This window comes from Thalassophryne amazonica, chromosome 10 (assembly GCF_902500255.1).
Source record: "Thalassophryne amazonica chromosome 10, fThaAma1.1, whole genome shotgun sequence".
Lineage (NCBI taxonomy): Eukaryota > Metazoa > Chordata > Actinopteri > Batrachoidiformes > Batrachoididae > Thalassophryne > Thalassophryne amazonica.
The window spans coordinates 8,431,184-8,448,968 of NC_047112.1; the positions used below are offsets into that span (position 1 = coordinate 8,431,184).

At 41.7% G+C, this 17,785-nt stretch overlaps 1 protein-coding gene across 1 annotated transcript in view; it reads left to right on the plus strand.

Annotated features, from left to right (window-relative positions):
• Positions 1-14,850, plus strand: part of LOC117519437 (1-phosphatidylinositol 4,5-bisphosphate phosphodiesterase gamma-1-like) — a 77,537-nt gene extending 62,687 nt beyond the window's left edge. Inside the window, exons 26-32 of the mRNA XM_034180782.1 lie at positions 30-254; positions 335-480; positions 5,940-6,054; positions 6,194-6,355; positions 8,435-8,523; positions 8,596-8,780; positions 14,611-14,850. Coding sequence (XP_034036673.1) covers positions 30-254; positions 335-480; positions 5,940-6,054; positions 6,194-6,355; positions 8,435-8,523; positions 8,596-8,780; positions 14,611-14,671 — 983 coding nt within the window. The 3' untranslated portion in view covers positions 14,672-14,850. The remainder of the gene's footprint in view (positions 1-29; positions 255-334; positions 481-5,939; positions 6,055-6,193; positions 6,356-8,434; positions 8,524-8,595; positions 8,781-14,610) is intronic.
• Positions 14,851-17,785: the final 2,935 nt, after the last annotated feature.

Genomic DNA, 17,785 nt, shown 5'->3' on the forward strand with positions numbered 1-17,785 from the left:
TTTTCTCTTTGACTTTCTTTCATTTCCAGAGATCGGAACAGAGAGGGCGTGTTACCGTGATATGTCCTCCTTCCCAGAGACCAAGGCAGAGAAATTTGCCACTCGTAGCCGAGGGAAGCGTTTCCTCCAGTACAACCGCCGTCAGCTTTCACGGGTTTATCCTCGAGGACAGAGGCTGGATTCCTCAAACTACGACCCACTAACCATGTGGCTCTGTGGCTGCCAGCTGGTCGCACTCAACTTCCAGACCCCCGGTCAGTGCGCCCGTCGCGTCTCAGCCCCTTCATGGATTGAGGGTACGAGCGGGTTTTAAATGTTGCGTGCTCTCGCACAGATAAACCGATGCAGCTGAACCAGGCCGTGTTCATGCTCGGAGGAGGGAGCGGTTACGTTCCGCAGCCTGACGTCATGAGGGACGACACCTTTGACCCTTTCGACAAAGACACTTTACATGTGGAGCCAATCACCATCCAGCTACAGGTTCAGTGAAACAGCCACACTTTTTTAAAACGAGAATGACACCTGATCTCAGACAAGATTATTTATGCGTGTGTGTGTGTGTGTGTGTGTGTGTGTGTGTGTGTGTGTGTGTGTGTTGAGCCGATTCCTCCAAAAGCAATGGATGGTTATTTTTTTTATTTTTATTTTTTGTAAAAAGCTTGGCTCTGACCTGGAAAGGAAACTGTCCAGTTTTGAGGTACATCTGCATTAAAGGGCAGAAGTCTGGGACCTGCAGTCACACTCACGTTTTGGGAAGTAATCTATATATTTCCGCCCTTAGAAGCCCCGCCCTCCATATGTTTGAAGCCTCCTGAGTACATTCACCAAGTTAGACATTCGGCTCACTGTTATGTGCCTGAGTGCAGCAAGATTGAGATTTATTAGAAAAATCGCACCGAGCTGTTTGTATGTTTTCAGACTTTTTGTGCTGCTAATATTTTAAAAACTAGGTGGAACCCTAGACTAAACTAGCTGGACCCTTAAATAGGCTTAATAAAAGGCATTGAATGTATTAATCTAAAATAAAGCTCCTCCCAGTTACAATTTTACAATTTATTTTCATTTATATGGGCGAAGACGATGAAGAAGAGGAGGAAAACGTTGCCACGAACAGCGGGAGAAGAGGAAAACTAGAAGGGTGGAAATGAGAGTGGGGACTTTGAATGTTGGTAGTATGACTGGTAAAGGGAGAGAGCTGGCTGATATGATGGAGAGGAGAAAGGTAGACATATTGTGTGTGCAAGAGACCAAGTGGAAGGGAAGTAAGAGCAGGAGCATCGGCGGTAGGTACAAGTTGTTGTACCATGGTGAGGACAGGAAGAGAAATGGTGTTGGGGTCATTTTAAAGGAAGAGTATGTTAAAAGTGTGTTGGAGGTTAAGCGAGTGTCTGACAGGGTGATGAGTGTGAAGTTGGAAATTGAAGGGGTGATGATGAATATCATCAGTGCATATGCCCCACAGGTAGGTTGTGAGATGAAGGAGAAAGAAGATTTCTGGAGTGTATTAGATGAGGTGGTGGAGAGTGTGCCCAAGCATGAAAGAGTGGTGATAGGAGCAGACTTCAATGGGCATGTTGGTGAAGGGAACAGAGGTGATGAGGAAGTAATGGGTAGATATGGTATAAAGGATAGGAATGGGGAAGGACAGATGGTAGTTGATTTTGCAAAAAGGATGTAAATGGCTGTGGTGAATACCTACTTTAATAAAAGGGAGGAGCACAGGGTAACATATAAGAGTGGAGGAAGGTGCACACAGGTGGACTACATTCTTTATAGGAGATGCAAGCTAAAAGAAATCACAGACTGTAAGGTGGTAGCAGGAGAGAGTGTCACTAGACAGCATAGGATGGTTGTTTGTAGGATGACTTTAGAGGTAAAGAAGAAGAAGAGAGTGAGAGCTCAACAAAGGATCAGATGGTGGAAGCTGAAGGAGGAAGACTGTTTGAAATTTAGCGAGCAGGTGAGAGAAGCACTAGTTGGAGGGGAAGCAATTTTGGACAACTGGAAAAGTACTGCAGATGTGGTGAGGGAGACAGCTAGGGCAGTACTGGGTATGACATCTGGACAGTGGAAGGAAGACAAGGAGACTTGGTGGTGGGATGAAGAGGTCCAGGAAAGCATAAGGAGAAAGAGGTTGGCGAAAAAGTTTTGGGATAGTCGGAGAGATGAAGAAAGTAGACAGGAGTACAAGGAGATGCGGCGTAAGGCGAGAAGAGAAGTGGCAAAAGCAAAGGAAAAGGCATATTGCGAGCTGTACAAGAAGTTGAATAGTAAGGAAGGAGAAAAGGACTTGTACCGATTGGCCAGACAAAGGGACAGAGCTGGAAAGGATGTGCAGCAGGTTAGGGTGGTAAAAGATGCACATGGTAATGTGCTGACAAGTGAGGAGTGTGTGCTGAGAAGGTAGAGGGAATATTTTGAAGAGTTGATGAATAAAGAAAATGAGCGAGAGAAAAGGCTGGATGATGTGGCGAGAGTAAATCAGGAAGTAAAAGAGATTAGCAAGGAAGAAGTGAGGGCTGCTATGAAGAGGATGAAGAGTGGAAAGGCAGTTGGTCCAGATGACATTCCAATGGAGGCATGGAAATGTCTAGGAGAGATGGCAGTAGAGTTTCTAACCAGATTGTTTAATAAAATCTTGGAAAGTGAGAGGATGCCTGAGGAGTGGAGACGAAGTGTGCTGGTTCCTATTTTCAAGAACAGGGGTGATGTGCAGAGCTGCAGTAACTACAGAGGCATAAAGCTGATCAGCCACAGCATGAAGTTATGGGAAAGAGTAGTAGAAGCTAGGCTTAGAAAACAGGTGAAGATCTGTGAGCAGCAATATGGTTTCATGCCGAGAAAGAGCACTACAGATGCAATGTTTGCTCTGAGAATACTGTGGGAAAAGTACAGAGAAGGACAGAAAGAGTTACATTGTGTGTTTGTGGACTTAGAAAAAGCTTATGATAGGGTGCCAAGAGAAGAGTTGTGGCATTGTATGAGGAAGTCTGGAGTGGCAGAGACGTATGTTAGGGTAGTGCAGGACATGTACAAGAATAGTGTGACAGCGGTGAGATGCGGGGTCGGAATGACAGACTCATTCAAGGTGGAGGTGGGATTACACCAAGGATCAGCTCTGAGTCCTTTCTTGTTTGCAGTGGTGATGGACAGGTTGACAGATGAGATCAGACAGGAGTCCCCATGGACTATGATGTTTGCAGATGACATTGTGATCTGTAGTGAGAGTAGAGAGCAAGTTGAGTCTAGTCTGGAGAAGTGGAGATATGCTTTGGAGAGAAGGGCAATGAAAGTCAGTAGAAGCAAGACTGAGTACATGTGTGTGAATGAGAGGGAGCCCAGTGGAATAGTGCAGTTACAAGGAGTAGAAGTGGTGAAAGTAGATGAGTTTAAATATTTGGGGTCAACTGTTCAAAGTAATGGAGAGTGTGGTAGAGAGGTGAAGAAGAGAGTGCAGGCAGGGTGGAGTGGGTGAAGAAAGGTGGCAGGAGTGATTTGTGACTGAAGAATATCAGCAAGAGTGAAGGCGAAAGTTTACAAAACAGTAGTGAGACCAGCTATGTTGTATGGTTTAGAGACGGTGGCACTAACAAAAAGACAGGAGGCAGAGCTGGAGGTGGCAGAGCTGAAGATGTTGAGATTCTCTTTGGGAGTGACAAGAATGGACAAGATTAGGAATGAACATATCAGAGGGACAGCTCAGGTGGGACGGTTTGGAGACAAAGTCAGAGAGGCGAGATTGAGATGGTTTGGACATGTGCAGAGGAGGGACCCAGGGTATATAGGGAGAAGGATGCTGAGGATGGAGCCACCAGGCAGGAGGAGAAGAGGGAGACCAAAGAGGAGGTTCATGGATGTGCTGAGAGAGGACATGCAGGTGGTTGGTGTGACAGAGGAAGATACAGAGGACAGGGTGAGATGGAAACGATTGATCTGCTGTGGCGACCCCTAACGGGAACAGCCGAAAGACAAAGAAGAAGAATTTTCATTTATATAGCGCCAAATCACAACAGAGTTGCCTCAAGGCGCTTCACACAGGTAAGGTCTAACCTTACTAACCCCCAGCGCAACAGTGGTAAGGAAAAACTCTGTCTGAGGAAGAAACCTCAAGCAGACCAGACTCAAAGGGGTGACCCTCTGCTTGGGCCATGCTACAGTGGGCCTTATGGGCTATGGAGCGACTGAGATGAGGACCAACACCTCCAAATCTGAGACCATGGTCCTCTGTCAGAAAATGGTGGATTGTCCCCTCCGTGGGAAGAGTTACTGCTCCAGGTGGAGGGGTTTAAGTATCTCTGAGTCTTATTCACAAGTAGGGGTATGTTGGAGTGTGAGATTGATAGACGGATTGCGGCAGTGTCTGATGTTTGATGGACACTGTACCGGACCGTCATAGTGAAGAAGGAGCTGAACCAGAAGGCTCTTGATTTACCCTTTGATTTCTGCTCCTATCCTCACCTATGGGCAGGAGCTTTCAGTAAGGACTGAAAGAATAAGCAGCAGAAATGAGACTCCTCCATAGGATCTCTGGGCTTATGCTCCTAGACAGGGTGAGAAGCTTGAATATCCAGGAGGGACTCAGAGTAGAGCTGCTGCTTCTTCACATTGAAAGGAGTCAACTGAGGTAATTCCAGCTTCTGGTGAGGAATCCCCCCAGTTGTCTCCTTAGGGAGGACTTCTAGGCACATCCATCTGGGAGGAGACCTGGAACACACTGAACACATCCCCCAGGAAGAGTTAGAAGACTTGTCTAAGCATAGGGAAGTGTGGGAGGAGCTGCTTGGTCCCCTGCCACCACGACCTGGACCTTTATGACCAGCAAAAAATGGATGGATAAAAATAAGCCCTTAATTGGCATGAAAATGTCTTCAATCACTCTTTCAAAAGTCTTAAAGATGCCAAGATGTGGGAAGTAGGATTTTATTTATGTTGTCTTCTGAGCTTGGGAACGCCTTGGGGTTCCCCCGGAGGAGCTGGAGGAGGTGTGTGTGGATCGGGAGGTCTGGGCGGCTTTGCTTGAGCTACTGCCCCCGCGACCCGACTCCGGATAAAGCGGAAGAAAATGGATGGATGGATGGATGGATGTCTTCTGACATTGCAGTTAAAATATCAAAACAAATGGTAAATCTGTTTGTTTATTTATTTTTAGTAGAATCCAGTGAAAGCTTCCCGTAACACTACGCAAAGCGAGACAGTGGAGCCAACAAATCCTCTTTTGTTTGTTGCTGGAAAGCTCAGAGCGGAAACACTTGGGAAAGTGTAACTTTATTGAAGATTGGCTTTTCAGGTTTGATTATTCAGTTGTGGGTTAAACCAGTTACCATTACAATAAATATTTAGGCATATTTGTCCGGAACCTCCAACCACTTATTTGCCTCCCCCCCCTTTTAGTTTTGGTTATTGTCATGTTGGTCTTAAATTTCATTTGGACTGGCACTGAAAAGTCTTAAAAAGTCTTAAATCTGTCGTGCCTTAAGCTGTAGGAACTCTGTTCAAAGGTGTTTTCAGTTGATCGTTGACTTTTTAATTCCTTCTGACACACTTTTTAAAATTGAATTTCTCACATATGTCAAAGGTGAGTCGTCAGAGTCATTCAGAGACTTTATTTCCAACAATGATTGATTTTTTTTTAATATGACTAAGATTGTACAAAGAATGAACTCATCCTTTAATCAAAAACCTGAATTGATTTATTTGTTTACCGCAGGAAAAGTCTCCAGCTCTGCTGGTTTTAGCTCCTTTAAAGAATCAACTTCTGCTTTTTTGTATTTTTGTACCTCAGCATTTCTCTGTGTGATGTCACAAAAGATCTTCTATGACCAAACAAAGTGACAGTCTCGCTGTCAGTCAAAGAATAAACAGAATAAATATCTGGACAGCGGGTCTTGGGTCTTGTGTTTTCTTGTGCCGCGCTCACGTTGCCACACCTCTTCCACCAGGTGCTGGGAGCTCGACATCTGCCGAAAAACGGCCGCAGCATCGTTTGTCCGTTTGTGGAGGTGGAGATCTGTGGGGCCGATTACGACAGCTGCAAGTACAAGACAGACGTTGTTGGTAAGACTCTGAGTCCAGCATGTCCATACATCCTCGGCATGGATCCACATGTAGGACATCAGTCATTTCCTGAGGTCATACATTCAGGTCTGAGTTGTATGTTTTGAAAGCGACCTTTGCTCTCTCTCGAACCTTCCAGCTGATAACGGTCTGAATCCTGTGTGGGTGCAGAAGCAGTTTGTCTTTGACATCCGCAATCCCACTTTCTCCTTCCTGCGCCTCACCGTCTATGAGGAGGACATGTTCAGTGACCCAAACTTTTTGGCGCAGGCCACCTACCCCGTCTGTTTGCTCCGAACAGGTCAGTCTGCTAAAGCTCTATAGGTCACAGGTCAGAGGACCTTTTGATGAAGCCACGACTGTTTGATTGTCTTTTGATAAATGATTAAAGATGCTGGTTTGGAGTTTGTATGGAGGAACATTCATTCACAGAAATACTGTTGTGAATAAGATGTCATGTTAAATTTTGAATTTTGCAGCAAATTTATCAAAGTAGTATCTTATTTTGCAGAGTATAAATTGTGGGATTATTTATTTATTTATTTGCTAATTTGGGGGGTCCTGTCACTTATACTCTGGTGGAACTTATAAGTTAAAAAAAATCATTTGGTCATTAATAATCATATTAATAATGATGATGATGTTTATTGATCATAATATAATCAATCAATCAATCAATCAACTTTTTTTTTATATAGCGCCAAATCACAACAAACAGTTGCCCCAAGGCGCTTTATATTGTAAGGCAAGGCCATACAATAATTATGAAAAACCCCAACGGTCAAAACGACCCCCTGTGAGCAAGCACTTGGCAACAGTGGGAAGGAAAAACTCCCTTTTAACAGGAAGAAACCTCCAGCAGAACCAGGCTCAGGGAGGGGCAGTCTTCTGCTGAGACTGGTTGGGGCTGAGGGAAAGAACCAGGAAAAAGACATGCTGTGGAGGGGAGCAGAGATCAATCACTAATGATTAAATGCAGAGTGATGCATACAGAGCAAAAAGAGAAAGAAACAGTGCATCATGGGAACCCCCCCACAGTCTACGTCTAAAGCAGCATAACCAAGGGATAGTCCAGGGTCACCCGATCCAGCCCTAACTATAAGCCTTAGCGAAAAGGAAAGTTTTAAGCCTAATCTTAAAAGTAGAGAGGGTATCTGTCTCCCTGATCTGAATTGGGAGCTGGTTCCACAGGAGAGGAGCCTGAAACTCTTTATGTTGTTATATAACAACTCTTTATGTTGGCCTTTCCCAGGAATTAATGCACTAAACAAAATAAATTCCAATAACAAAAGTATGAGCACTAATAATAAAAGTACGTTGCATCAATGCACAAAAATCCAAAATTAAACAGCTGCTTAGAAGAAAAGCACAAATAAAAGACAAATGTGCATTTTTATTCTAGTGTTTCCAACACTGTGGGCCAGTAATCTGTTCATCTGCATCAAATAACATCCAGCCTAATACACATTTACTTGTCTATCTTGCTTATTTTTGGAATTTAACAGTCCTTATGGTACACACCACAGGCTGAGGGCTTCTTGCATAAATGCACTGTTCACATCTCCATCCATGTCCATTTCAGGATTCCTTTTGTCCAAACTGTGTCACGTAACATCCAATATGTTGACCAGTGCATCTTTATTTATACATCTTGCTTATTTTGGGAATTTAAAAGTATGTTAAGCAACAGCGCATGCTGTAGTGTGCACATGTGCTACTGAGTTCCTGTCCACTGTTAAAAAATGAGTTCCACATACAGAAAAAAATGGTGCAACTTATACTCTGGTGTGACTTGTACCCCAGAAAATATGGTAAATATTTGTTGGGAAATATTTGCTCATGCACAAAAAAAAAAAGAAAAAAAGAAAATGTTCAAGGAAGTTAATCATTTGTTTTCTTTTTTTCTATTTCCTGTAAGACTATCTCAGGCTACAACTAAAAGTTCATAAATTTTGTTTATTAAAGATAAAATCTGTTTTAAAATATGAAACAACCCAGGACTTGGGATAAAAATGTAACATACAAAAGCTTTTAAAAAGCTTAAAAAAAAAAAAGAAAAAAAGAAAAACATTAATCTTGTATTGCAACAGTGGCAGAAAAAAATAGCATAAAAGCAATTGTTGTTTATTTTAAAGTTTTAATTAAATTAGAATTAAATACTGTTTTAATAATTATAAATAATTTTTATGTCAGAGTAATTTTATAGTAGGGGATGGGCAGTGAAGAATGAATCACCAGATATTTAAAAACTTGCTTTTTTTTTTTTTTAAATGCATCAATAATTATTAGTATAAATAAAGTACAACTAATGAAAATAAGGAAAAGATTTTGTAAGACGGCGTGTTTTGATTCAGCCTTCTTGTTGTTTTTCTCCCATCAGGTTACAGAAGCGTTCCCCTGAAAAACAGTTACAGTGAAGAGCTGGAGTTGGCGTCACTGCTGGTTCACATCGAGATCGTCAACGCAAAGGTAAACGTCGTAATCTGTAAGCAAGGGTCTTACACCCGTACTGCGTCTGACAGCGTCTGATGATGGCTGCAGGAGGAAGACGACGAAAACTTGTACATGTCCATCCAGCGGCTGCGGGATCGAACCAGTGAGCTGTCCAATCAGGTGTCAATCCTGGAAAGGTCTGGAACAGCTGACACCAGCTACCAGCAGAGCCTGGAAGAGCTGCGGGCGGCTCAGGACCAACTCAGTGAGCTGGTTGAGGCTCGGAACCGCAGGTAGCTGCACCCAAATCATGTCATCTTTGTATTCGCCACTCTCATGTCACTGCCTCAGGAAAATAGAATTCCCAGTTCATTTCCAGTCCAGTGGTTTTAGAAAGCCAAATTAAAAGGTGAGTCCATCATGTTTCCCTCGACTTGATCTGGTAAACAGTATAACATTAATGAAACTGATTAATAACACGAGATTCCTGACATCTGCCAAAGGTTGACAAGGACATAAATTAAAAGATCCAGACTTCACCTGGATCAAGATTCCACAACACTAGTGGTGGGCACAGTTCCGCTAATCCACTATCCGCAAATTATCGAAGCTAACATTTTCATTAGCGGATTAGCTTTTCAGATAACTTTGAAAACTATCAGTGGACCAATTAGCTTCTGATAAATTTTGTTCTGATAACTTTTAGACAGCTAACATATTTTTGTGGGCATAGTGAATAAAGCTTAACAGTTAAGCTGTGGTCACAACACGCCGTACTTACAAGTGCGTGCAGTCTACTTGCAAAAACGTGGGCCAAATTTGGAGATCCGTACGTCGTAAGTACTGCCTCAGTATGAATTTAGGAGCACGCAGACACGCCGTAGAGGTTTTAGTGCATGCAGAACTTTTGCTGCGGTCAGGCTGCGGATTCACCAGCAGTACAGATGACGCACGTTGTGAGTACTGCCTCAGTATGGATTCAAAGCGGCACATTTTCATTCAATTACTATTGAATTAACCAAATCCGTACGTAGGCAGTACGGATTACGGCACTCACCACATACTATGGAGGCCAACAGACTTGCATGCACAACGCAGCTTCTCACTTGAACTTGGACTTTATTTCCAAACGTCAGCAACACACACTCCACAGCTTCAGTCTGTTAACTAGCTGTAACTTTTCAAGGCAAGTAAACACTCTACTGACCGCTGCAGGCTGGACATGCTCATGCATCGCCGATGCCGAAAAACACCTGCTGCTCCCGTCCCGCTCATAAAAAAGAAAAGCCGACCCCACACACACACACACACACACACACACACACACACACACTGCTTTATTGTCAACTCTCTTTATCGTTACACTCCTAGAGACGTGCGTTGAACGTACTCCCTCCCTCCTCTTGCTATTGCCTCCGTATGTCTTCACAAAAACGTAGTGGCCGTGGCATCCGCAGAAAACGTACAGCGAAAAAAAAACGCACAGTGGGTTGTGACCGGGGCTTTACCAACATTTGTAAACTCAGAAATCATAGATTTTAGTGCCTGCCTGTTACATGTTTTGTAGCAGACAGACGACGATGAGTGGCAGCACTCAGTCCTCTGATCCTTCCTGACATCAGTAGTTGGTCAGTATGTAACACACAAGTAACTGTAATGTGTGGTGGGTTTTACAAATAAATATGTCTTTGTAAATATGTCATTTTTTTCATTTGTAAAAAAAAGGCAATTTGAAAACTGAAAATTCTATTTGTTAAGCGAATTTTAGCGAATGTGTGGCAATTGCTATTCATATTGCCATCTACTGGATGACCAGTGTGCTGGAGTCAATACTGAAAGTTATAGGTTTAGGGTTTATCTGTAATTTCCGCTATAGTGCAGCGGATAAGAGAATATTTAGAGTGGAATCCTGCAAATGGTGATAAAAGCATCAGATTTGTCAGTTTTTACCAAAATTGGAGCAACTTTAACTTTTGACCCCTGTACAAAATGACACTGTCCTTTGTCACCATTCTTGCTATTTTTATCCCGTAACTCCATAGAATTCAGTCACAGATAGTCCAAACTATACCTTTTTGGAATCTTTATGATCAGGCAAATAACGTGGAATATTTTTCAATATGATTGGAGCATCTTTTAATTTTGACCTCTGTGCAATTCTTCAATTGACCCCTACCTGACCACCGATTGAAAAGTCAAGTGGCCAATCTTTTTTTTTCTTTTCAAAAGAGGCGTGTCTAAGGAGTATTTCTGCTGAATTTGATGCTTTTATCACCATTTGCATGATTGTTTCACTTATCTGCTGCACTACTAAATGTTTTTAGGGATTTATCGGTTTAGCTTTATAAAAGCTAACTTTTAAGTAAACATTAAGGGTTATCAAAGCTAACCTTTTGGTTAGCTGTGCCACCACTGTACAATCAATCAATCAATTTTTTTATATAGCGCCACATCACAACAAACAGTTGCCCCAAGGCGCTTTATATTGTAAGGCAAGGCCATACAATAATTATGTAAAACCCCAACGGTCAAAACGACCCCCTGTGAGCAAGCACTTGGCTACAGTGGGAAGGAAAAACTCCCTTTTAACAGGAAGAAACCTCCAGCAGAACCAGGCTCAGGGAGGGGCAGTCTTCTGCTGGGACTGGTTGGGGCTGAGGGAGAGAACCAGGAAAAAGACATGCTGTGGAGGGGAGCAGAGATCGATCACTAATGATTAAATGCAGAGTGGTGCATACAGAGCAAAAAGAGAAAGAAACAGTGCATCATGGGAACCCCCCAGCAGTCTACGTCTATAGCAGCATAACTAAGGGATGGTTCAGGGTCACCTGATCCAGCCCTAACTATAAGCTTTAGCAAAAAGGAAAGTTTTAAGCCTAATCTTAAAAGTAGAGAGGGTGTCTGTCTCCCTGATCTGAATTGGGAGCTGGTTCCACAGGAGAGGAGCCTGAAAGCTGAAGGCTCTGCCTCCCATTCTACTCTTACAAACCCTAGGAACTACAAGTAAGCCTGCAGTCTGAGAGCAAAGCGCTCTATTGGGGTGATATGGTACTACGAGGTCCCTAAGATAAGATGGGACCTGATTATTCAAAACCTTATAAGTAAGAAGAAGAATTTTAAATTCTATTCTAGAATTAACAGGAAGCCAATGAAGAGAGGCCAATATGGGTGAGATATGCTCTCTCCTTCTAGTCCCCGTCAGTACTCTAGCTGCAGCATTTTGAATTAACTGAAGGCTTTTTAGGGAACTTTTAGGACAACCTGATAATAATGAATTACAATAGTCCAGCCTAGAGGAAATAAATGCATGAATTAGTTTTTCAGCATCACTCTGAGACAAGACCTTTCTGATTTTAGAGATATTGCATAAATGCAAAAAAGCAGTCCTACATATTTGTTTAATATACGCTTTGAATGACATATCCTGATCAAAAATGACTCCAAGATTTCTCACAGTATTACTAGAGGTCAGGGTAATGCCATCCAGAGTAAGGATCTGGTTAGACACCATGTTTCTAAGATTTGTGGGGCCAAGTACAATAACTTCAGTTTTATCTGAGTTTAAAAGCAGGAAATTAGAGGTCATCCATGTCTTTATGTCTGTAAGACAATCCTGCAGTTTAGCTAATTGGTGTGTGTCCTCTGGCTTCATGGATAGATAAAGCTGGGTATCATCTGCGTAACAATGAAAATTTAAGCAATACCGTCTAATAATACTGCCTAAGGGAAGCATGTATAAAGTGAATAAAATTGGTCCTAGCACAGAACCTTGTGGAACTCCATAATTAACTTTAGTCTGTGAAGAAGATTCCCCATTTACATCAACAAATTGTAATCTATTAGACAAATATGATTCAAACCACCGCAGCGCAGTGCCTTTAATACCTATGGCATGCTCTAATCTCTGTAATAAAATTTATGGTCAACAGTATCAAAAGCAGCACTGAGGTCTAACAGAACAAGCACAGAGATGAGTCCACTGTCCGAGGCCATAAGAAGATCATTTGTAACCTTCACTAATGCTGTTTCTGTACTATGATGAATTCTAAAACCTGACTGAAACTCTTCAAATAGACCATTCCTCTGTAGATGATCAGTTAGCTGTTTTACAACTACCCTTTCAAGAATTTTTGAGAGAAAAGGAAGGTTGGAGATTGGCCTATAATTAGCTAAGATAGCTGGGTCAAGTGATGGCTTTTTAAGTAATGGTTTAATTACTGCCACCTTAAAAGCCTGTGGTACATAGCCAACTAACAAAGATAGATTGATCATATTTAAGATCGAAGCATTAAATAATGGTAGGGCTTCCTTGAGCAGCCTGGTAGGAATGGGGTCTAATAAACATGTTGATGGTTTGGATGAAGTAACTAATGAAAATAACTCAGACAGAACAATCTGAGAGAAAGAGTCTAACCAAATACCGGCATCACTGAAAGCAGCCAAAGATAACGATACGTCTTTGGGATGGTTATGAGTAATTTTTTCTCTAATAGTTAAAATTTTGTTAGCAAAGAAAGTCATGAAGTCATTACTAGTTAAAGTTAATGGAATACTGAGCTCAATAGAGCTCTGACTCTTTGTCAGCCTGGCTACAGTGCTGAAAAGAAACCTGGGGTTGTTCTTATTTTCTTCAATTAGTGATGAGTAGAAAGATGTCCTAGCTTTACGGAGGGCTTTTTTATAGAGCAACAGACTCTTTTTCCAGGCTAAGTGAAGATCTTCTAAATTAGTGAGACGCCATTTCCTCTCCAACTTACGGGTTATCACAACACAATGCAATAATTGCATACTAATCCAGAATGGTCCGACTGATCAAGATGTTGCAATCTGATATTTAATTCACAAAATGGGAAACCTTATCTATCTGTGGTACAAAATTGGTGAAAATCCGTGAAATAGTTTTGATGTAACCCTTAAAAGTCTATAAAGTGAAATCCTGAGCCAGAATCCAGATCCGGATCATTTCTAAAATTCAGTGGAGTCTTCCATGGTCTCATATCCATATGTGGTAAAAATTTCATCAAAATCTGTGCAGTAGGTTTGACATAATCTTGCTAACAGACAGACAGACAAATAAATAAATGACAATGATTTTATTATGTCCTTGGTGGACGTAATAAATAGTTAGATACCCACCGATATGGATTTTATTGAGGGGTTCAATATTGGGATGTAAATTATGGCTCCGATATATCTGCCAATATATACATAAAAATGGAAATGGTCCCTAAGAGTTCATTATCTTACCATAATGACAAAAAAATGTACTTAAGGCTTTATGTTTTACAGTTTAAAGATGAACTTTATGATCAATAACTATAAATACAATCAACAACCAACTAGCATATATCAAGCTGCTGTCACTCAGATTGGCAGTCGCCATGTGGCAGCACTCACCACTTGTCTCTTGTCACTGTACAATACACCGATTAAAAATGAATGACAGCTGGTCGCTTTGCCTCTGTCTCTTTTAGTTAAAGTGACCAAGAAGTGATGGGTCTTAACCATGCTTGACAGCATGAACAGGCTGCCCTCTACTGGACAAACTACATAATGACATTTCCAACAGAGTGTTTTTCTGCAGTTGTTTTTCTTCAGGAAAACAAAATTTTTCATATCGGCAAAAATAACCGATACCGATATATTTGAAAAGGCTCATATCAGCCGATATTTTCAGCCAACCTATATATCAGTCTGGCTCCAGTTTAAACTTTTCTGAGACCAGCAGTAATCTGGTAAAATTACAGCTTATTTCTGACATATATTTTCTTGGCTCTCAACCAAATGCATAATTACACAAAACACTGGATGATAAACAATGAACAATGAGTTGATTTCTGTGAAACCATGGTATAGATCACCCAGTATTTAGTTATAAAGTAGAGGATTTATTTAGTTATTTTTGTTTTGGTTTTAATGCTGTATCATAAATAATTTGATATTTGAAAGCTTTTTTGCAGTATTTTTCCACTGTTATTTTTTCCTTGCCGTAGATGTACACACATTTAATTACATATTTTTATGCATTGTTGGAAAAAAAGTTCAGACGTGGACACAGTGCATGAGTGCGGTCGCTGTGTCATTCACATAATGGAATAAAAATGTATTTATATGACTTTCTAGGCTCACTGAAAAGAAGAGGAGGGAGAAGCTCAGGCAGCAGGTAGCAGCAAAGCGCAGCTAGTCCTCCTGGCCACCAGAGAGCACCCCACCCAGCTCATCACTAAGAGTGCCTGACTCCGCCTGCCGCCATGCCGCGCAGTGGCAGCCTGAGGTGACACCGGTATCTCGACAGCAGCGCAAAGCAATCGCTTTTTAACTGGAAAAGATGCAGCGTGCGCCTTCATGATAAAGTGAGATTTTTATTGCGCTGCGCTGAGCAAAAGTAACAAACGCAACATCTCATGGACAAATGACCTCAAAGCTACTAACACAATCAGAGACAAACAGCTGAAATGCACTAAAAGTGAAGTGGAAGCAGGTTTTCATGTTGTCGTTGTAGTGGAGCCTGCAAATCAAAGCATCAGAGTAACCATGACGACAGACCTGTTACAGATGTCTGTATACAGTGCCTACAAAAAATGGCCTGTTTATGACACGTCAAAGTGAATTCAGGATCCTTTGTATAGTAATTTTGTAAAAATTTCAATTTTCTAATTTTTGGGTCAGATTTAGTAAGAATGGCAAATTAGCATGAAGTAAAAAAAAAAGTTCCACTGGGAGTGGCCTGTTCTTCCCCTAGTATTATTATTATTATTATTATTATTATTATTATTATTATTATTATGGAGGTATATGTTGTAATTTATAAAAAACATGTATTATATATTTGTTACTATATAATAATAATAATATAATAAAAATACATAAAAATAAGTTCCTTCGACTTATTTTTATAAGTACTGCTTACTGGATTTACAGCTATAAAAGTACAGGAGAGGAGTACTCAGTAGAGCACATACCTCCACCGAGGTTTCATTTCTTAATTCAAAAAGTAAGTCTCTTCAGCTGCTCCCTTGTTTTCACTCGGGGTCACCACTAGGGTTGGGTATCGGTTTGGTTTTATCCGATACCGGTGCCTACTCGGTATTTTTTAAACGATACCGGTGCTTAAACGGTTCTCGAACCGGTAATTTTAAAAAATACATAGCCAGGCGTTAGACACACGTTGTTAAAATGCAACAGTACTTGCTAATGCTAACCTAAGACACTTAATAATCAAGATTTGTGGTTGGCATTAAACTAAACTTACCTGAAGAGGAACGGCTGCTGTCATCATCATCATCGGTGATGTGCAACGCCACACCAGTAGGGCTGGGAGTGGGACTTTCTTCAATTTGCCCTGCAGCTCCTGCTGCCGAAGTGCTGGGCCGTGAAACGTCACGCAGTTTATCAAACACCGTGCATTGTTCAGCTTTCAAATAAACTCCGTGACTGGCCAGATGCTTCATCAAATTTGATGTGTTACCTCCCTTACATGCAATTGTTTTATGACATCTGTGGCCCGTCGCAGAGTCGTTGCCCTTGGGTGTGAAATGAAGCCAAACTTTGGAGCATTTCGCCTTCGGCATTTTTATTGATCCTCTCGCTATCAGTTCTCATCAGCTAATGCGGCGCTGACGTCACGCAGGTTGACGCCGGAACACCGTGGTCGGTCGCCCCCTTTCGGCTCATGAAAAAAAAAAACGTCAGGCACCGAAATGAGGCACCGAAATTTTCATTCTTATTCGGTCTTGTTACTACCATTTACGTCGGAACCGGTGCTCTATTGGCACCGCGTCTCGATACCCAACCCTAGTCACCACAGCAGATCCAATGAGGATCTGCATGTTGATTTGGCACAAGTTTTACACCGGATGCCCTTCTTGATGCAACTGCACATTATTTAGAGAAATGTGGCAGGGGTGGTGCTTGAACAGGGAACCTTCCGCACTGAAACAGTTTATGTGGCAGGAAGGGAAATTCGTCCAGTTGAGACTGTGGCCTGTTTCCGTAGACGTGTCCATAAAATTCATAGAGGGGTATGCTTTGCAAACTTAATGCCCATTACTACATTGGATGATGTTGAAATTGAGGATGGCCCGTTGGCTGTTCCAGCAATATTAAATAGTTGGTGTTTGCTACCTACAACCCGCATGGAATGTCTCAAACCTAAACCTACTTCCAGGCATCTTATATATGCTACTCTGGAACCACCCCTAAATCCAAACAGTCCAACTCTCAACCCCACTGAGGTCCTTAGTCTGGGTCTCATTAACATAAGATCACTATCCTCAAAATCATTTCTCATTAATGATCTAATTATGGATCACCACTTAGATATGATTGGGTTATGTGAAACCTGGCTTAAACCTACAGCTGTCCTCCCCTTAAATGAGGCCTGCCCACCGGCATACATATTTAGTCAAGTCCCTCGTGATGCAAAGTAAGGCGGGGGTGTTGCTCTTATTTATAAATTTAGGTTTAGTTTATTAGCTGTTGGGGGTCAAAAATATAACTCGTTTGAACATCTGATTCTCTGCTCTACCTTGATGCTATGTATTGCCAAAGACACAAGAATAAAAATCAGCCATATTATTTTGTCATTGTATATAGGCCTCCTGGCCCATACACTGAATTCTTAGATGAATTTGGTGCGTTCATCTCTAACTTGTCAATGAGTGCAGATAACATTCTGATTTTTGGTGACTTCAACATTCATATAAATAAGCCTTCTGATCCCCTCTGCAAATCATTTATGGAAATTGTGGATGCATTAGGATTCCAGCACTGCATTCAGGACTCAATGCACATTAGTGGAAATACCCTGGATTTTCTTTTCGCATGTGGTATTGTTCTCACAAATATTGACATCATGCCTCTTGCATCGGTGGTGTCTGATTACTCACTTATTAGGTTTACAGTTTTGCTGCCGTGTTTAGTGGAACAACAACCTTATTTATCACTGTGGAGACACATCATATCCTCAACTACAACTGAACTCGAAGCTAGACTGCCTGATGTCTTGGCTTCACATTTGGAAAATACCCAATCAGTAGACAGACTTGTGGATAGTTTAAACTCAGTGCTCAAAACTACACTCGACATGATGATCTTTGTTAAAACCGCGCCCCCCCAAAACACAGTCACCTTGGTTCAATGTACTTACGTGACCTCAAGCATAAGGCGAGAGGTCTAGAATGGAAATGGCATAATTCAAAATTAGAAGTATTCCACCTCGCGTGGCATGATGCTTTCGGATTTGATCAACAAAAACAAGCATAACTAGAAGTTCTTGTTCGACACGGTGGAAACACTT